This window comes from Monodon monoceros, unplaced genomic scaffold, assembly GCF_005190385.1.
Source record: "Monodon monoceros isolate NGI ecotype Baffin Bay Population unplaced genomic scaffold, NGI_Narwhal_1 Super_Scaffold_14, whole genome shotgun sequence".
Taxonomy (NCBI): domain Eukaryota; kingdom Metazoa; phylum Chordata; class Mammalia; order Artiodactyla; family Monodontidae; genus Monodon; species Monodon monoceros.
This window is the reverse complement of record NW_021703770.1, coordinates 6,631,550-6,652,348: the sequence shown is the minus strand read 5'-3', so window position 1 is coordinate 6,652,348 and position 20,799 is coordinate 6,631,550. Positions and strand designations below refer to the sequence as shown.

The 20,799-nt window shown below is 52.4% G+C and overlaps 1 protein-coding gene across 2 annotated transcripts in view; it reads right to left on the bottom strand.

Annotated features, from left to right (window-relative positions):
• The window catches only part of NDRG1 (N-myc downstream regulated 1), a 59,510-nt gene that overhangs the window by 12,976 nt on the left and 25,735 nt on the right, over positions 1–20,799 (bottom strand). For both annotated transcript variants that reach the window (XR_003793514.1, XM_029222598.1), the window contains exons 4-13: positions 17,076–17,181; positions 15,039–15,159; positions 11,597–11,659; positions 10,734–10,794; positions 9,557–9,643; positions 7,265–7,321; positions 4,370–4,473; positions 2,768–2,824; positions 1,889–1,940; positions 609–656 (exon numbers count right to left, since the gene is read on the bottom strand). Coding sequence is in view for 1 of the 2 variants with exons in the window: in XM_029222598.1 (XP_029078431.1) it covers positions 609–656; positions 1,889–1,940; positions 2,768–2,824; positions 4,370–4,473; positions 7,265–7,321; positions 9,557–9,643; positions 10,734–10,794; positions 11,597–11,659; positions 15,039–15,159; positions 17,076–17,181 (756 nt within the window). In the remaining variant the exon portion in view is untranslated. The remainder of the gene's footprint in view (positions 1–608; positions 657–1,888; positions 1,941–2,767; positions 2,825–4,369; positions 4,474–7,264; positions 7,322–9,556; positions 9,644–10,733; positions 10,795–11,596; positions 11,660–15,038; positions 15,160–17,075; positions 17,182–20,799) is intronic.

Here is a 20,799-nt window from a genome sequence, read left to right as displayed (position 1 = left end):
TATAATTTCCAGAGTTGCTAGTAAATCACCAAACCCAAAGCCATCATCACTGCTTAAAGCCATTCCAGGCATGTGTGAATATTTATCCAAAGCCCAGGGTTCTGGAGCACTTGGGCAGCGAGGTGAGGATAAGGAAATAGGACTGGAAGGTCTCGGTAAGACTGAGTGGGGCTGTGGCCAGCCTATAGCCCAGAGTCTCAAGACTAAATCCCAAGGGCTAGCCTCAAGGTCAGCTAACTTGGGGCAGCCTTCAGCCCAACGGGAATGCAGCGACAGAACTCCAGGGGCCCATTCAGCAGGGCAGGGTGGTGCAGTGGGGACAGTCTGTCTAGAATCAGGCCCCACCCACACAATTCCTATCCATCCCTCTTCAGAGCACCATGGCCGGCAGCCCGTAAACTCCTGGGGTGCCAGAGAGGGATCCCCTCATCTTTGCAGCCTTGGGTCACCAGCCAGCACCCAACAGATGTTTGTGAACAGACACATTAATTCACCATTTCTGTGATTTCTGACCACCAGCTTTGCCATAATCAGGCACAACTCAAGTCTGCAGGAAACTTAGGGATTTCTGAGAGAACAAATGTAACCCTCCATCATTTTCCCTGTACCTTGAGAAGAGTGGTCTTCGTTGGGTCCAGTTTCGAGTTGCACTCCACCTAGACAAGAAGAGGGAGAAGAAATTTGCAAATTGTCTACCTGGAGCCAAAGTCATAAATTTTCCCCCTCTCCCTGCCACTCTGCCACCATCACCAGGAGCTTCAGTATTCCTACTGTCATGGAAGGAAGAATGTGGGCTTTGGGATTCAACAGATGTGGCTTTAAATTCCAGCCCTACCATCACTAGCTATATGACCTTGGACAAGTTACCTAACTTCCTTGAGCCTCAGTTTCCTCATCAATAAAATGGGGATAATATCTTTTTCAAAGGGCTGTTGTGAAGATTAGCTAAAATGTAGAAGGTGCTCCAGAAACAGCTACTAAATGAATGGGCTTGTTTAACCAGCTGCTTCCAGTAATTCTTTAGATTCAACAACCCCAGTCCCAACAACCATTCTTCAAATGAAATCATATCCACCAAGATGGTTTCTTTCTTCAGTTTGTCAATGACCCTCTTAAAAGTGCATCTAGAAGTAGGCAAAATACCCACCCGTAACGTGTGATGTTCAAAATGCCTATGGTAGAATTATCACCTCCCTTAATGTAAAGAATATATCTTTATTGATGCATCTTGTGATTATGTCCAGTGGACTAGATTGCAAGTAATTCATGGTTCATTTGGATACCCCAGGTCTTTACTAAATGAACATTTGCTGACCCTGCTCTAGCCTACTGCACAAGGCATGTCACTACTCTAGGACTGCCCACTAGCCCCCAAGTCTCCCGTGTCCTCGGCTATGGGGGTGTTGGAAAGATGGAGTCCTGTTTTGCCTCCACCACATCACAGGTGGGAATTAAGGGGTGAAATGAGTCAGAAAACCTTTCCTAAGCCCCTCTCCCCAGAGGCCTGTCTGCCCCACCAGATGGATCAGGCTCCAACCAGGTCTGAAAGCTCCACCTGATTCCCAAACACGCAGACAGTCTCCTGGCCAGGAAGCCAAGCAGAAAGACGCCCGTATAAACAAGCCAATGGGAGGCAGATCGGCAGGTGAGGGGGCCTGGGAGAGGAGACAGAGGTCCCACTGCCAAGCAACTAGGGCTGGCAAGTCACCAGGGAAGGAGGCTGGTGGCTGGACCCTCTGACCAAAGGCCAATATGGCATCTAGAAGATGTCACTTGCCCTGATGGGAGCAGAGGAGGGGAAGAGGGTGGGCAGGAAGACTTCATACCAAGGTAACTAGAATTGGACCGTTGAGTTAAGCACAGAAAACAGTGGTTGATTTCTACATACCACAGCGTCCACAGCAGGAGAACTGTCCCCAACCACCAACAAAGCAGGACACCTGGGGGCAGGGAGACAAGGGGGAGTTAACACAAGGTTCACTGAGAGATTCTCATGCTCCCAGCCCTGCCAGGCTGGGGCCAGAATTCTAAAAAAAAAAAAAATTGACTTTGTTTTCCCCAGTACCTTTGGCTCTTTTTACTACCTTCATTCTCTATCCTCTGCTTTATTCTTAGGAAAAAACGGGTTAGTAGTCATTTACACCTTAGTATGAATTTCAGCCAGAGAATTTCTATGCCCTGATGTTTTATTTTCAAGCACCCTCTCCGCAAGGAAGGATGAGTAGGACTTTGCCAGCAATCAAAAACAGAGATGAAAACGACATGCCTGACAAAGAAAATGGCATGTGCGAAGTTCAGGTGTCAAATAATACGGTTCACTTAAGGAACTATAAAAAGACATAGTTGTTACTGTTGGAATCCAGGTGGCTGTACCCACAACTGTCTTTTCCTTCTAGCTTTATAGGGCACTTCAGGGTGGGTCCTATGTCTTATTCATCTCCAGGCTCTGTGAAGCAAAGCCTCACACAGCATTGGGCATAGAGCAGGTGCTTCATAAATTCTGTCCAGTTGTGGTTATTAGCATTCCTTGTTTGAGGTCCAAGGCTCCCCCCACAGCTCTCAGGGACACCCTACAAACCAAATTCCTGCACAAGGGGAAGACGAGTGAGGCTGGGCCGTGCCCAATCCCTGGGCAGAATCCATGCAGTTCTTGCTGACTGGGCTGTCCTAGCACAAGGGGGGCAGTCCTGCCAAACTCAGAACTAAGGCGCTGCCGGCAACGGTAAGCACAGCTAAAGAGACGGTGCAGGAGAGAAGGGCAACTCACTGCAGGGTGACCGTGTGGGTTCCGGGCATCGGCCGCTCAATCTCCAGGTCCCGCCGGCTACAGACAAACAACAAACAAACATACCTTTATATCAGCAGACCCTCCCCTGGAGGAAGCCCCTCCCACCGAGCCAATCCCAGGAGCTCCTGCACTGGCCCCTCTGGCAAACACCCACCTACATCCCAAGCTGTGTGAGGTCCCACCCCAGCCTCTCTGGGTCCATAGAAGTGGCTTCAGAGACAGCGGGACTCATGGACCCCACCTCATTGTCCCCCAGGTGCTTTCTTCCTTTTATGTACAAATCACACCCTCCTCTACAGAGGGCCCCTGCTTCCCGTCCCCCCTCGTAGGAGCCTCTACCTCCCAAATGGTGTCCAGGTTCTTCTCTTAGCCTCACTCTCGCCCCCAACTCTGAGTCCTCTACATAGTAACCAAACCAACTCTTCAGAACTCAGACCTGATCCTTTCACTCCCTCGTTTTAAACCCTCCCATGGTCTCCCACTGTACCCAGTGTGGGTCCATTACTCTCCCCTGCAGACGGACACCAGCCTCTCCCTGCCTGGCAGCTCCCACCATGAGACACCTTTCCCGGCTCACAGCCCGGAGCCAGACCGGCTGCATCCAAATCACGCTCCTCTGCTTCCTAGCTGTGTGACCTTGGGCAGGATGCCGAACCTCTCTGTGCCTTCACTTCCTCAGCAGGAAATGATGGTGAGAGCACCCTCATCATAGGGCTTTTCAGAGGCACCAGTTCGTCCCTGCAGCATGTAGGGCAGCGAGGGGTTGTTGCTCGTCTCCTCTGGGTGCCCACTGCCCAGGTGAAAGCCTGCCCTCTCCAGTCCTCACTTAGCACTTGCTGAATAAATGAGCACTCAGCCTCCGTGTCTTTGGTTACACGCTGGGGCCATTACCAGTCACCCCTGCACTGAGAGGCTGGGTGGATGGTAAGAGGAAAGGGACACGAATGCCCTTCGTAAAGTCAAGTTACTAACATGTGAGAGACACAGAGCCCAGGAGGCTTATTCCTGCCCCTTCTGTGGGAGCCGCAGGCTGAGTTCCCTGGAGATTCCAGAACCCCTGGCTGCTCCCAGGGGCCCCGAGCTGTCCCCTCCCCTAGCTGAGCCCCAGACCAGCACTCAGGTATCCTTAAGAGGGCTGTGCCCTCGCCAAACGCCATGCTCATGTGTCCTTATCCTTGGAGTGACTCCTTCGCTTCCCAGCAGCCTCCCTGGATTCTTCCCGTCCTCTCCCAGTGCTTTGCTGCCCTCCCTCTCAGCTCTCCCCACATCCGGGCCTTCCTTAGGGTCAGCGTTGGCACAGGCATGGACGCAAACCCTTTGCCATGTGACTGTTCCCACTCGTGCGTGCGCCCCTGGTGGTCTGGAGTAGAAGTTCAGCTCCTCGCAAAGCACTCAAAACTCCAGGAGGCACCTGACTTCCCAGGGGCCCTTACTGGGCACCCTTGTTCTGTTCATCTATTTGCTCAGGGGCTGCATCTTATATTAATTTTATAATCCCTCCTCTCTTGCCCCATGTTCGTTCCAGAACTACAAAAGGAGCCTGACAAGCGGCCATCGTGTGGCCCAGCGGCATCCTGGTACCTGTTGTAGACGTTGATGAACAGGTGCAGGTTGCCGGGGTTCATGTCGTTCACGATGTGCTGGCGGCAGGTGTGGACCACCTCTACGTTATTCTGCATTTCCTCCTGCATTGACAGAGGGGAGAATGTCGTTCGTGGGAACTGCGGCCACGGGCCGGTCACTACCCCCACCATTCTTCAGGTTATCCAGCTACGTAGTGAAGGCAGTAATGCCTATTCCACGAGCCTGCTATGGAGCCTGAGGGAACCTTCAGGAAAGCGGAAGCCGCACCCAGATGCAGACTGATGTCTGGGTATCAGCTGGGAGCAGAGGGAACGCAAAGCTGGGGGGCAAGCACGCCCTGTTGGGCTCAGACTTCAGGAGTTTTGATCTGAAGTCGGTCCTCTCGGCTCCGTCACTGCCCCTTAATTGGGCGAGTGCTTCACCTCTCTGAGCCTCAGCTCCCTTTTAAAAAAAAAGAGTGGGGATGACATTACCTGCCTTCATCAAATTGTAGGATTTATCAGAGGTTGGCCACTCTGGAAAGCTCACTGTCAACAGTAAGCATCGAGGCGACTGTTAGCAATTACTATTATATTCTTTTTAATGGGGAGAGGTGAAAAGGAGATTTTCATGTTTGCAAAACAAAACCGACTCATGCAACAGGAAGTTGCCAGAATGAAGGGCAATGTTGATTTCCAGGAGGGCCAACCAGACCCTTGCAGAAGGCTGGCCTCAGCCTTCCCTCTCCCTGTTTCCTTTTTGAATGTGATTTGGGACAAACAAACAAGTTATGAGCTTGCTCTGTTTCTCATTTGTGTGACAGCGGATGCTACAGTTTTCACGAAAGGGTCTGATGTGATTGACAACAACCAGATCAGGAGCGAGAGGGAGAAAACGGGGCCCAGTGTCTCCCTGAGCTGTGTCAAGACAGTCCACGGTCACTGAAGCAACAAAGAGACCAGCCTTATCCCCAAAAAACATCAGGAAAAAAATAGTCCGAGGAATTGTGCTGGGGTTACAGATTGAAACACAGCTGCAGCAACTCGGGGGTACCAACATATACCCCAGGTAATTTGGGGTACAGTCAGGCAAAGTTCTTACTCTATACTTGACACCCCTCTTCCAGGAAAATACAGATGCTAGCTCTGATCTTTCCCACATTGCTGTCAGATTCAGATTATACACTCAGGGTGGAGAAAGTGTATTGCAAACCGTGAAAGGAAGCATGAGAAAGGAAAGGGGACTCTAGTGGGCTACAAGGTGGCCCCAAGGACATGTTTCACATCAAATTCCTGGACTCTGCGAACGTTATTTGGAAAAAAGGTCTTTGCAGATGTAATTTAAGTTAAGGATCCAGAGATGAGGTCATCCTGCCTTATGCCGGTAGGTTCTAAATCCAGTGACAAGTGTCCTTGTAAGACAAAGGCAGAAGGAGATTTGAAACAGACACAGAGAAAGCCGCGCAAAGATGGAGGCAGAGACTGGAGTGAGAAACCACAAGCCGAGGAAGGCTGAGGCTACCAGAAGCCGAAAGAAGCAAGGAAGGATCTTCCCCTAGTACCACGGGAGGAGTGTGGCCCGGCCAACACTCGGTTTCAGATTTCTGGCCCCCAGAACTGAGAGAGGATATATTTCGGTTGTTTTAAGCCACCCAGTTTGTGGTACTTTGTTAGAGCAGCCACAGGAGACTAATACAAGGACCAAACACAGTGCACACTTCAGCAGCCCAGCAAAACCTCTGCTTCCCTGGGTGTCATATGGTCACATGCCAGACGGTCACTCTTCAGCTAAGGAGGCAACAGTGGTGTGTAGGCCACACACAGTGAACAGACAAGTCACCTCAAGCTGGGCAACTTGAAGGCCACGTCAGACCCCTGCATCAGAGCAGTACATCCTCCAGCCCAGCAGGAGGTACAAAGCCAGACTCAGGCGCCACGCCGGCCGGGTGGCAGGGCAGAACCACACACCGCTCGCGTGCTGCCAGGGGCTTGGTTCAGCCCATGCTCAGTGGGGATAAGTGCACCACAACCCACCTGAGAGCCAGGCTCCAGCAGAGGCACAGATGGTTACCGGAACCCACACTGGAGCGAGACTCATAGGTTCCAATCCCAGCCCCTCTCGCTGGCTGTGAGACCTCACACAGCTCACTCAACCTCTCTGGTCTCAGCTTCCCCATGTACAACTGGGGAAAAAAACAGATCCATAACTAGGAATAAAAGGTCCTCCTCATACGGGTCATAGAGTCCTTAGGACCAAGGCTGACGCACAGCAAATTCCATGGATGTGTTTGCTGTAGGCTTTGTTATAGCCCAGAACTGGAAAGAACCCAAATGTCCATCAACAGGTGAACGGAGAAGCAGCCTCTGGTACACCCATACCACAGAACACCACTCAGCACTAAAAAGGGACGAACTCTTGATTCGCCCAATGACATGGATGGATCGCAAAATACTTTAACGCTGAGTGAAAGAAGTCAGATTTAAAAATAAAAGATACTGTTGACATAAAAATCTAGGAAATGCAGATGAATCTACAGTGACCCAAAGCAGGTCAGAGGTTACCTGAGGAGGAGAGAAGGATTACCAAGCATCACAGGGCAAGTTCTGGGGGTTACGGTATTTCGTTAGTCATCTGTGATGGCTTCAGTGATGGTTTTAAGAATGTCAAAATTTGTCAAATTTGTCAAATTTCAATATGTGCAGTGTACTGTACTTCAACAAAGCTGTTAAAAAAAGACTTCTGTTAAAGGGAGAGCAAGAGAGAAGGAAGGGCGTGACGATTGTGAATGAGTAACGATGGGCTATTTCAGGAGGGTCAGATGGAGCGGCCCCTTGCTGTGCCTGGGCCGTCTCTGCGCTCTACATGCCTGGCAGTACACGACTGAACAACACAAAGACAGGCCACGCTGCTCACCTTCCCGAAGAGGTGAGACATCACCATGTCTGGAAGGGCTTGGGTCCATCCGGAGATCTGGGAGGACAGAAACAGGGATTAGAAAGCCGGCGTTCACAGTAGCCGGACAAGGTCAGGCCAATCCCACTGCCCTGGGGGCGGAGCAGCAGTGTGGGCTCCCTGGCACTCAGGTCTGAGGACGCCCCTTTGATGGGAAGGCGGTTACCTGTCTCCAGTTACTTACTGAACCTGGGGCCCCGGAAGGCAGGGTCATCGATTCCTTACTCTCAGAGCCCGGGGCAGAGGAGATGCGGAGAAAATGCATCTGAACAAAGACCCCACGTACTCCCCGCTTTTGTCAGGCCTCAGTTCACCAAGTCCTCGGTAAAGGGGGCCTGTCCATGACTTCTAAACACACACTGAGCTCCCAGTCTACACGCCAGGATCTGCTTACCTCAAACTATATCATCCTCTAGATTTTCCCTCTTAAGCCAGTTTCCTCTCTCTGAATATACTGACCTTCTCTTGTCTACCTGCTCCCACCAACAATGCTAGGTATACAGCAGGAGCTCCATAAATGCTAGGCATACAGCAGGAGCTCCATAAATGCTAGCTGTGCAGCAGAAGCTCCATAAATGCTAGGTACACAGTGAGAGCTCTGTACATGTTAGGCATACAGCAGAAGCTCCATAAATGTGTGTTGGCCAACTTCAGTGTCAGGCAGGAACCCACAGGGGAGAGAAGCTCTAGACCTGGGGGACCTAGGCTGACCCATCTGCCACCTCCTAGCTGTGTGGCCCTGGGAGGGTAGCAGAGCCACTGGACCTCAGACCTCTCATCTGTAACCAGGATGCCAGGAGCTTCAGAGTCACAAGGCCAAGGTGAGGGTTACACACGGCAACTATCCATGTCACAGGATCAGACCCCAGTGCCTGACACACACTAGACCCCCAAGAGAGGTCTTCCTCTTTCAGGGCTGGGGCTGGAAAGGAAGGATACGGTGCAAATACTAAAACCCCCCAAACAGCCCTCGGGCTCCACTTTAGCCAGTGGTCAACGTCCCAGCCCCCAGGTCTGGCTCAGAACAGCTACCAAGAAGCCAAACTGGCCAACTGCAGTGCCATTCCCTTTGCTGGAAAAAAACAACAACAACAGGGAGTGTGTTCCGCTTCTGAATATCACGCCGGTGGGAGGAAAGGGCTCCCTCATCCTGGCGGAATGTTCCAGGAAGGAATGAAATATCACAGTGGCCAGGATGGGGTGGGAAGCAGGGGGAGGGAGACCCCTTCAAACCCCCTGTCCCCAAGAGCCGTCCCAAACTTGGCAAAAACACACTTTCAAAATGAGAAGCCAGGATCACCCCGGCTTGAAAGTCTGTCCTGTTAGAGTTAGAATGGTTTCCCCCTCTCCTTGGCAAATACTGGGGCCTTTAAGAAAAAAAACAATCATCTTTTTAAAAGATAAACAAGGAACCCAGCCAGAGCACAGCTTCCTGAGACAGCTCGGGCCCTTTCCCCAGCCAGGGATGTGTCCTGCTAGCTCTGCATTCCCAGACCTGCGGTGCTTGGGTCTCGGCGGGCATTTGACACCTGCTGATGGAGAGACGGGGCCGGCGGTGAGCCCAGCTCAGAGGTGATTCCAAGCACCACAGAGTCCAAGGGATCTTGTTTGGCCCCAGTTCTCCCACTGCCTGGCTCTGTGCGGCCCTAGACAGCTTCCTAACCCCTGCGACCCTCAGTTTCCTCCTCTGTAAAATGGTTTAACAATCCCCACTCCTGGAGTGACTGAGGACTGAATGAGGTCATGAAGGTATAGCCACGGAGAGTAGAAAGAGAACTCGATAAACATTCAACACTTGTTAGCTAATTATTATTATCGTAAAGTTAAGTGGCACAGAATCAGTACCAGATACGTTATTTCTTTTTCATTAATAATATGTAGGTGACCGGGGTGACAGGCATCTGTCTTGTTCATCTTTTTGTTCTCAGCATCTTGATCTAAGCCCAACATACGCTAAGTCCCCAGCGAACACTTCTTAACCCAGGCTGTCCTTATCAAAGCTGGCTCGGGACCCATGTCCCACTGGTATTGCTGGCTTGGACAGCAGTGTCCTATTGAAATCTGAATGGCACATGGCTGAGGTCATGTTCACCACTCAAAGCCAAGCGGAGGAAAGCTGCCTTCTTTGCTGGGGGTGGTGAAGGGGTGGGGCTAGGAGAGGTCTCTTGCATTTTGTGCTCCAGGCAGAGTCAGGCACACCTGCCCCTCTGCAGACTGGGACACCCCTTGCGCGACCCAGGCCCCCAGCCTCACCTTGGAGGCGGCCCAGTCCATCCAGCCTTCCGCACAAGGGTTCACGTTAATGAGGACGAGGCCCTCCACCATCTCGGGGTTGTTCAGCTGCAATTGGAGACACGAAGTGAGAGAGACAACCTAGCCATCTGAGAGACTGTGAACTTTAAAGTCAAACCAAAGACTGAGAAAAGTACCAGAAGAGGACCCGTGTAGACCCCCAGAGCAGGCTGCTGCTCTCAACGCTGCCCCCCTTCCAAAACTGAGGTTCCAGCTTAGTAGACACTAAATGGGGTTCCTGAGAGAAGGGAAAGAGGAAACCATAGGAGAAGTAGGAGCACATGTGCTTGGCAGACCTACGTGGGACAAGTCATTTCACGCTGCTGCCCCTCAGCTTCCCTAGCTGTGAAATGGGTACAACATACCATGGCCCTCATAAATCAGACAAGCTAATCAGCTCTTCAGTAATCAGTAAGAATTCTATTACTTCTCAGAGATATGGAGACAGAGACCTAAGATACAGTTGAGACCTTATTTTATCTGCTCAGAGCCTAGACAGCCAGACCATTCTGTATTCGTGCCAGCATGCCTAACCTCTAGCAAAGTCCAGCAAATAATAGGCCATCAGATTACATACGGTTGAATAAAACGAGCATCGCTGCATTTTGAAACAACTGTTTGGTAAGGATCCAAAGGACCCAGCAGCACCTGACCTGGACCCCTAGTAATGTAAGTGACACCTGTCATGGTGGCACATGTATCTCTGATTAGCTTAGAGCTAGTCAGGGTCCAAGAGCTCCCTGACTACAAAGCCTGTGCAGCTATCACAAAGAAGAAGCACAGTAGTCAGTGACATGGGGGCCTGGCCACAATCACCGTGCATCGAGCGAAGATGATGGTAAAAGAACATGCCTCGTGCGGCATTTCAGTGAAGGGAAAGAGCTGCTGGTGTGTACATGAGTGCATACCCACACACCCCATGTGCATACGTAACTCTGGACCACACACCCCGAAGTGCACTGTGGCTCTCCTTTGGGAAATGGAATTATGGCTCATTTCTTTTTCCCTTTGGGGAGTTTCTTTTGGTGCTTTTCTAATTTTCTTCCTTAATCTTGAATTAATTTTCTTTAAAACATACATATATTGTGCATATAGAGAGAGAGAGAGTTTTGTTTTTTGTTTTAATGGAAGAACTCACAGCAAATTGAGTGAGGATGTAGGCACCCGCTCCGGTCCCCATGCCAATGACGCTTTTCAGTCTGGAAGGAGAAATAAAAGTTCATGTCCCAGAAGGAGTGAGCGACGGGAAGCGCCCTTTGAAAACCTTCCCCGCCCCTTGCCCTGAGGAACCTCATCTCCCCAAGGGTGTGTCGTGGGCATCGCTGAGGGTGGCTGGCAGGCTAGACAAAGTGGGACCACGCTGCCATACGTGCGCTGCAGGACCAGCAATGCATCATGCTTTATGTCTGGACAGAAGACCATGACCTTGGAAAGACTCATGCCTTTCCCTCACTCCTCGCCCGACCGCGGCCAGGCTCTGACAGCCCCGCTGTCATTTCCGGGAAGGCCTATTTACCAAACTGCTTCTTCCCGCTCTTCAGCTTTATTTTGGATTCTAAAACTTGGAATGAAAAGGAATTGGGCAAGAACATGGAGGTGTTCTCATCGTACCAAAGGCTCCACTAAGAGGTTTCCTTGAGCCCTGAAGAAATAAAGGCCTGGAGGGAGACGTTGAGGGTTCAGGCAACCCTATTCCAGAATGTTCCATGGTTAAGAGAAAGCAATAAAAGAAGAGAGGCTAGGGAAGGATGGGTGGAGTGGCTGTCATCGGGTGATGGATTTTGACTCAAGGAGAAAAGCCCGACTTGCAAGAGGCAGATGGGAGTAAAGAGACTGCATGAAAAACAGTGTCTGCAGAGTATAACGAGCTGATTTCTTCCCCGATCTTTAAGCATTAACCTAGATTTCAGTGCTGGGGCCAGATCAAGACCCCAGGAGAGGCAGAAGCTAGAGATCACCCTTCTCTGCAAGCTGGTGGGGGAGTGGATCCCTCACTCTTACCCAAACTGGTGAAGGACTCCGGGCAGCATTTCCGCCAGCTGGTCCATGGAGGGGTACATGTACCTTGGGAGAGGCCATGCAGAGGCAGTTAACAAAAGCCGGGACCTCAGCGGAAATGAACAGTGCAAACAAAAACACACTTGAAAGGCGGAGACCGTGCAACAAACCGCCCCGTGCGCCCAGACTCCCCAGTCTAGTCCCCTCCCGTGGCCCCCATTCCGAGCACCCCACCGTGTACACGGCCTGCTCCTCTGAGCAAGGATGCTCTCCAGGCCAATTCCCCCACCTTTGACTTTGTAAAGTGACCCTTTACAAGCCACTTCCTATGTCCCAGGTCCCACAACAAGCACCTGAGGAGCATTGTAAGCTCATTTAATCTTTACAACTAGTCTGTGAGGTTGCTGTGATCTCCCTCATATAAAGATTGTAAATAGCATTAGGGCTAAGAGATAAGTGACGCCTTCACAGACAAGCAGGGATTTGGAGCTCTCAGGATTTCAAGGCCCATGTACTCACTTACCTTCCCAAAGGAGGCCTCCTGGCAGCCCTCCCGTGAAGCCCTCCTGACCTTGGGAAGCCCCTCCCTCTCATCTCCTCTCCCCAAGAGATGCTTGAGAAGAAGCCTGGGAGACAAGGCAGAGAAGGCAAGCCACCCTGATTGGCTGGACACAGTGGCTTCGGGAAATGGGATACCCAGGGCGATTTTAAGACACAGGGATGCCTCGACTCACACATCTTCCGGGACCACTCCTCCTGTTAACAGAGGGCTGGGGGAGCTCCTCTCTGTTCAAAACTGGCCCATGACAGCAGGTACCGAGGAGGGTGACAGTGGTGAGGACTCACACTGGGTGACCAGGGAGCCTGCAGGCTGCCTGGGTCTGTACATTAAGGCGAGGGCTTCCCCTTGTCAGGAAACAACAGTTTCCCATCATCAACTCCTTAGCAGGGCCTGGAAAGGGTCTCTTGTTCCCACTGTGCCCACCTTTCCAATGGGGACAGCAGAGGCCACCTCCCAGGCTGGATCCTTCTCGGCCAGCAGGTTCTCCTTCCAGATTACCTACCATTTCTAGACTGGCTCTCCTCTTGGCCTTTGCACATGCTGTTCCCTCTGCCTCCCCAGAAGCAAGTGTATGCTCACCTCCCTTGAATTTCCAGAAGGAAGCCCTAGAGCCTTTGCCCGGCCAGGGGCCTACAACCCTAGCCAGAGTTCCCACACATTTTCTTTCCCATCTTCCTGGAAGGAACTCAAAGATTTGTCCTTTTCACCAAGGTCTTGGCTGTCATCAGGGAGTCTGGCCCGTTTTATGGAAAGTGAGTCCATACGGCACGCTGTGTTAGGAGCCAGCTCCTCCGAATGTCCCGTGATCCTGGAGGCAGGTCCCTGGGGGAGCCGTCAAGATGCCTCACAAGACCCACTCGGTCTAGGTGCTGGGGGGAGGGGGGTTGACACCCACTAGAAGGCATTCCACAATGCCGACTTCGGGGCTCAGGCAGGCAGGAAGGAGTCCCTTCAACAGAGGAGCTGTTGGGCCTTTCTCATGCCAGGCTCCTGGCGAGGCAATGGGAACCCACGTAGGCAGAGCAGACACGGTCCCGTGCAGGAGCCGGGGGGCAAGTCAGCAGAAACAAATACGCGTGACTCATGACAGTGGCGACCACCGGGGAGGGGAAGGTGCTGAGAGCGGGAGGCTGAAACAGCGAGATCTGTTCTGACCAAGTGGAGGGCTTCTTGGAAGAAGTGCCATTGAAGGGGACGTGGGTTGGGGGGAGCTTGAGGACTGAAGAGTGTAGGGAACGTTCTAGGCTGGGGGACCAGCATGTGCAAAAGGGAGAGAGCCAGGAAGGCCCCGGTTGGCGGGGCTACACATCGATGAAGCCGTTGTCTTTCTGAAATGGCCACGGCTCGGTTTGGAGCCAGCAGCCCCCAAACGGTGAGAGTTGGGGAGACACCTCACTCCACAGCTTCTTTCCTCACTGCTCTTGGGGGGTGGGTACACAGCCAGCAGGCAACAGGATTCTACTCACGAGGCCCCATGTGTAGAAAGCTGACTCCAGAGCCGGGAGTGACCCGGCCAGGGGCCCCTATCCCTGCTTTGCCGTCTCAGCCTCAGGATGGGGGGGGGGTGCACCCTGGAGGGCCTAGGAGACCCCTGACCACGCCGGGCCCCGCTCAGACAGTGGGTCCCACCAGCCACACGCTGGAATCGCCTGGTAACTTAGGGGAACAAACACCCTGCGCCTTGGCCTCCGGGTCAAGTGAATGAAAATTCCTGCGAGCAGGGCCCAGGTTTCAGAATATTTTTAAAATCTCCCCGTGGGGAGCTGAGAGTCACTGGGTCACCCCAAGTCTTTCGAACAATTTGTCCAAACAAAGATGGATGTACTGACAGACACTTAATCTGCTGCTATATTAAGAAGCTTTGAACTCTTCTAACGTATGTCTGGGCATCCCTTCCCTTCCTCGCTGATAAAGATTAATGATTAAGGATGATTCAGAACACTAACAAAAAAGATCTCTTTGTGATACCGAGAAGGCCTCTTTGACAGACTTTAAACCCAAGAACCTGGTCCCACCTTGGTTGAATCACAGCACGGTGAGGGGCCTCCGAGAGGTCTGCCACCCCCATGTGACCCTGACTGTCCAGTGCCCTCGGTAAGCCTGCCCCCAGCCTCACAACGAGAGCTGAAAGTCCACATCAGCCACGCACTGGGGAGGAGCAGGCAGTGTAGACACCCGGGACCAAGGCAGCCTGATGTTCCAAAGAGAGTTTGAGTCTTAGAGCCAGCAGACTGGGCTCAAACCCGACAGCCCCCACCCCCAATTAAACCAGCTGCGCGAGCTTGAGCAAAGCAGTTAACCCCTCCACGCCTCAGTTTTTCCATCTAGAGGATGGAGCTACCAGCACCAGCCATGTAAGGATTAAATACAAATGACATTTGTAAATAAAGATGATTAAGTCTGGCCCACAGGACGTACTTCATCAATATCATTTCCAATTATGGTCTCTATTTTTCTTCCCAACCTTCTAGATCTTTCTCCTATTTCTTCTTGTCAAGACCCTCTTCCACTTTAGTCCTGTCCGGGCCATGTACCCCTAGTAAAAAGCCCGTCTAGCTGGGCTGCTGTGGTGGGGTGGGGACAGGGTGTCTGGAGGGGTGAAGGTCGGGGAGCTACTGATTGATGGTTATGGGGGTTCAGTTTAGGCTAATTAAAAGGTCCTGGAGATAATGGTGGTGATGGCTGCACCACTGTGAATGTATTTAATGTCAGTGAACCATACACTTACAAATGGTTAAAAACAGTAAAATTTAGGCTATATATATTTTATTACAATTAAAAAAGAAACCTTAAAAGCCTGACTAATGCCTCCTCCCACCACCTGTTCCCACCCTGCAGGGCTTTCCTCTCCCTGTCCTGGGGCCCGAGGCTCCCTCCTCTTACCCCGCGGGGAAGGATGCCGCACTGTCCTGCTGGCCGGGGGCGTCCACGTGGCAGACAGCAAAGTGCTGGGTGATCTCCTGCATGTCCTCGGAGTTGAAGAGGGGGTTATAGCACGTTTTGTCTGGAGAACAGGCACGGGAGAGAGAAGAGGAAGAAGTTAGGAGAGAACAAAGTCTGTATTCATTCTGTTGGTTTCATGCCTACACAGCAGGGGGAAGGAACTTTCAAGAAAGAATGGCTACATTTTCTTTCCCACTTTCCTCTGGTGATAAAAGGCAAGAATAAGTCATGAGGCAAGGGAGTGGGTGTGGAAGTGGAGACGGTCAGTAAACTCTCCTGCCTATGCCGGTGGATGACATAAACTTCCAGGCAGCGCTGGGAGGGGATCCCATTCCAGCTCCTGCTTCTTCTCCCCCAACAGTCGTGGCCGTGACGGTCCTCGTATGAGGTGGGGTTGCCCCACTGACACTCTCTTTCTCTCTAGGTGTCCTAAACCCTCACCTCGGGGATACTGGCCAGGGCACACAGGATTTTCAAACAAGGAGGACCACTCTTACGTGGGCTTGGATGAGCCTCCTAATCGCTGAGGCAAAGATGGCCAGCTGCTCACCAAAACACTTCCCTTTCCTTCCAGGACACACTTCTGGACTACATTTCCCAGCCTCCCTTGCAATCAGAGGCAGGCGTGTGATCAGATTCTAGCCAATAGCATGTGAGGCTCCCCATTTCCTCACAACACCTGCCACCCAATCCTCTAGGTTTCTCTCCTCTTTCTTTCGTGACTGCCAGGTGTGGAGGAGCCAACAGAAGCCTCGGAGGCTCCAGGGGACGGTGGAGTCACAGCTAGAAAGAGCCTGGGTCCCTGAATCACCACATGGAAGGTGGCCCACAGAATGTCCACTGAGTTGTTACATGAGTGAGAACTGAACATATATCATGTTAAGCCACAGAGGCCTTGGGTCTGTTGTTACAGCGCTCGCTGTACTCTAACAATGGAGGAGTAACACCGCCAGACGCAATTCCATACCCTCATCGGAGTCAGCGGAATAAGGTGGTATAGATCAAAGTACCTAGCATCGGATTTGGTACATGATGGTTACAAGGGGGCATATGGGGGAAAAAGAGAGAGAAAAGAGAAGTGAGAGTGAAGGAGAAAAATGGTTTTCAGTGACTGACATCATTCGTAGCCTCGAGGTATTAAATAAGCTGTTGGAAAAACAATGTCATTCAGTCCGTCTGTTAATCAAAAATCAAGCAAGCATCCAGCTCGCAATACGCACCGGACCAGGAAGGGCCATAAGCGCCTTCTGAATCATCACAGAAGCATTTCTGTTCTGTGTACCTGTAATACTAAGTAGATCTTATTCCAGTCCCATTTGTGAAAAACCCACATTTGGGAACACTTCCTGGTCCTCTTAAGGATTCGCGATCTAAACATCCATAGCAGCGGTATTCAGAATAGTCGAGAGGTGATGGAACATCATTCAGCGAGAGAGGATAAAGTACTGATACATGGCACAATGCGGACGTACCTTGTAAACATTACGAAAGAAGCCAGTCACGAAAGACCACACGTTGTGTGATTCCATTGATAAAAAATGTCCAGAATGGGCAGATCTTAGAGACAGAAAGTAGACTAGTGGTGGCCCGGGGCTGGGGGGTACGGGAGACTGGGGGGCGATAGATAAGAGGACAGAACTTCTTTTCAGAATAATAAAAATGTTCTAAAATGGATCACGCTGAAGATTGCACAATCCTGAGAAAACACTAAAAACCACCGTAGACCTTCATTAAAGGCAGTCACTGTCACACAGACTGATGGTGGAGGACTCCGGAGTCCCCAGCATCTCCCAGCGCCCAGGCGGTGCATTCCGGGCTCGCCCAGTCTGTGGCAAGAGTTCTCCCCAGAACAGCTCCAGGAAGTCCCGGCAAAAGAGGATGAGGCAGACTCCCTGGCAGCCGCCCTTCCTAGCTGTCCTCTCCTCCAACCCTGGCAGACACCCACTCGCCCAGGACACGCGGCTCCTCGGAACTCACGGTTCATGCCGATGTCGTGGTAGGTGAGGATGACGGGTCGGTTCCCCTTGGGGGTCCCACACAGTGTGACGTGAATGGAGCCATGCAAAGTCTCGATGTCCTGCTCCTGGGGAGAGACAGACAGACGGGCCTGTCATGTGGGACCCGCAGTCACGGTGTGGCTGGACTTACAGCCCGCAGACACCCAGCGCGCGTCTCACTGCGGATGGAGGAAAGCTCCTAGTTTGGTCGTGGGAGCACTGGGCTTCGGGTGGCAGCTCTTTCTGGCCAGAGAAGCCACTCTGAGAAGCAGAGACAAAAGGGGAAGGGGAACCAAGGAAGCACCCCGCCATTCATTGAGGCCAATGGCTGCCAATCTGAAGAACTTGGCTCAAAAATAAATACACCCCAATTTTCAGGTTCCACCTTGAGAGCAGGAAAACTCAGTATCTGTGCTTTGAACAAAACCCCTCTCCCTTCTCCATCCCAGGCTGAGAGATGCTGGGGCTTCCAGGCGTCCGCTCTGAAGACCCCTGAAGCATCTCCCAGGCGGCCGTCGTGCTTCTGCGAAATGGGAAGAATAATGGAAACTCAGGGGGAAGGGTGAGTGCTTAGTGCCCAGGCCCATCCCCAGCACAGGGGTCCTCCTGGGCCACCTGCCTTATCCCCCCAACCAAATGAGTGCCCTGAACACAGAGGCCCCCGTCTCCCCAGCCCTCTCTCTCTTCCTCGGAGTGCCTGCTCACTCCTGCCTATACAAACGCTGGAAAAATCCGCAAACGGTGGGGCAATGGTCCAGCCCCCAGGGGGGACCACAGACCATCTGCTGGGCGGAGCCCTGGCCCTGAAGCCACCGTGGGAACAATGGTTCACTGTGGGGACCGCATTCTCTATTGTCTCCTCAGCTGACCCACAAGGCGCCCTCTAAAAATAGGCCAGGCTGGGCAATGTCTCCACCAGCCTGGGGCATCAGGGTTCAAATCCAAGCTCTGCCTTCCCCAAGCCCTCTGAGCCCCCGGAGCCCCATCTGTAAGACGGGAGGGAGCTGACCACCCCGGGTTCCTCAGCAGAGGAGATAAGCCTGGTGAGGGATACAGTCGCCGGCGAGATGGGGCTGCTCGGGACGCGGGGGCAGGGGGTTAATGATGCGCCTGAGCCCCACCTTGGTGGCAAGTGTGGGGCACCCGGCCCTGGCTGGCACCCAGGATGTGTCTAGCAGCCCCCAGGGGTGGGAATGGGTAACAGATGCTGACTGATCTCCTTGAAGGCCTTAAAATTATAAAGCCGTGGGACCAGAGCTAAATTTGTCCAAGAAGGAAGAGGCTGCCTCTGTCCTGTTTACTATGACATCCTCGGGCCCTGGCACAGCTCAGGATCTGCTGGATAAAGAAAGACCTGACACTCGCATGATCATGGTAGACATAGCTTCTCTAGGGAGTCCATTAATCTATTTTGGGTTCAGGCTCCACACTGTCCCCTAATTGGCTGTGAGGGTGTCGGCAAGCTCTCTCCCCACAGAATTCCCAGGACTGGTGTGAAGTCTCCCAGGATTGGCACAAGCCCCACGGAGCACTAACGCTTCACCCCCACAAGGCACCACAGAAGTGCTGTGACCGTGGCCCGCGGCCTCACACCACTGCAGACTTCAGCCTGTGCCTCAGAAGAGGCATCAGCTGTGGTTATCCTTATTTGGAAGGATAAAGAACCCAGTCTCAGAAGCTGGAAGTGGCCTGGTGTAGGTGTACAGGTGTGGCAAGGTCACCGAGATACAGGGATAATATTCGCTAAGTGCCCACCAAGAGTCAGGTGAGCTGAGCGAGCCCATTTTCCAGATGAAGAAATCGAGGTGACCCAGCCCCCGGCCAAGAGCACACAGCTTGTAGTGTGAACCAGGATTACAACCCATGTCTGCTGGGCCCTCATGCGGGTGTTGGCCCCCATCAGCCCTCCTCTGAGTTCTGTGTCCACCTGCCCACACGGGGAAGAGGAGGGAAGGCAAGTGTGGCCTTCCCCATGCCTGAGACCCACTCCTTAAGTCACCCGCGCACACGCACAAGGTCCTCAGCTGGCCCTGGGCCTCTCTCTCCACTGGCCCAAACCAAGAAGGCTGGGTCTGAGACTGGATGGAGGAATTAAAACTCTCACAGACACGTCCCTTTGTCCTCTGCAGTCCCAAAGGAACATTCTGCCCTTCTGTCTCCGTGGGGATGAATCACCCAGTGTCCTGGAGGGAGGAACCCACCCGTGTCCCCCACGTTCTCCCAAAGAGAGGGCACCGAGGGACCCAGAGTTCTGGTCCACTCCCTGTGCTGATAGGGGAAAGCCTGTCTCAGGGCTCCTCAGGGGGCCCCCGTCTGGCTAGAACAGTGGCTGGAAACGCTCACAGAACCCGTCCACCACCCAGACCGCCATCCTCAGCTCTTCCAAGTTCAGAGCCAGATCTCAGAAGTCTGGGCTCACAGGGGTCTGATCCAGCCAGGGGCATGCAAGAAAGAGAAGGCCAGGCTGCCTGGATTTTCCTCTCATCTCCTCTGGAAGAGTCTAGAAAGCCACTCTCTCAGGGTGCAGAGGGGAGGGCAGTATGACGGCAATTATCCTTGTATCCGGCCCTGCTCTGAGGGTTTTACATCCACTCTCCCGTTGAACCCACACAACAACCCCACTGGGTAACACCTGTCCGCATTTCAGATGAGGAAACTGAGGGGAATTTGCTCAAGGTCACACAGCTGGAGCAGTGCGGCAGGATCTGAACCCGAGGCCGTCCAAGTCCAAAGCCTGTGCTCTTTGCTGTCTCCGTTTTAACACTCTGTGCCAGGTGCCCCGTGAAGAAAGAAAACTTTTAACATGCAACGTGCACAGTGACTCTCTAAAGAGGGACGCAGGAAGTCAGGTCTTCATTGATGTGCTGTAGATTGTTTCTTATCTCCCCAGCATCTCCAAAACCCAGTAATCCACGGGGCAGGTGCTGGGATACGCTGGTACATGGAACAGAGAAATAACACCTGCTCCTCCCACACTCCCCAAATACACATCTGCCCCCAAACTGCAGGCATGTACAGTAGGCGTGTCTGACTTGGAACAGCCTCGGCACAAACGTCACTTCCTCGGGGTGGCCCCTCCTGCCACCCACTGTACACAGGACACATGGCTCTTGTCCTCTTCCTGGTAGCATTTACCACAATGGCACGTATCTGGTTCTTAGCCGTCTCCCCAGCCTGACTGCAGATTCCCAGGGAGAAAGGCTTGCTCTGCCCTGGAGAAGGTGCTTAGAGATTTACACAGTCTACGCCACCTGTAAGCTGGTAAGTTGTGAAACGGCACCGATGCCTACTGTCTACACTGCCTGTAAGCTGGCAGGTGGTGAAAACAGAACCTACCACTAAGTGGTCCTCAAAGATTTCAGCTCTTCGGCTGCCAATTCTGGCTTGGGAGCTTTGTGAGCTATGGCAGACTATGTTGCTGGGCCTCCCAGACATTCGTTGTCCTCTTCTTTACAACAAAATTCCCAGCAATGTGCCTGATGAAATTCTCTCCTTCCACATCTCCCTTGTAGCCAAGGATGGTCAGAAGATTCAGTTCGGGCCAATGAGATGTCAGCAGAATTTGCTGCAGCTCTGAGGAGAATTCTTTTAAAGACTCAAATTGGCCTTTTAATTTTTCTTTTTCACCCTTCCACCTGCTTACTACCTGGAACATGGATGAGATGCCCAGGGATTCAGCAGCCATCTTATGAGCATGAGGACAA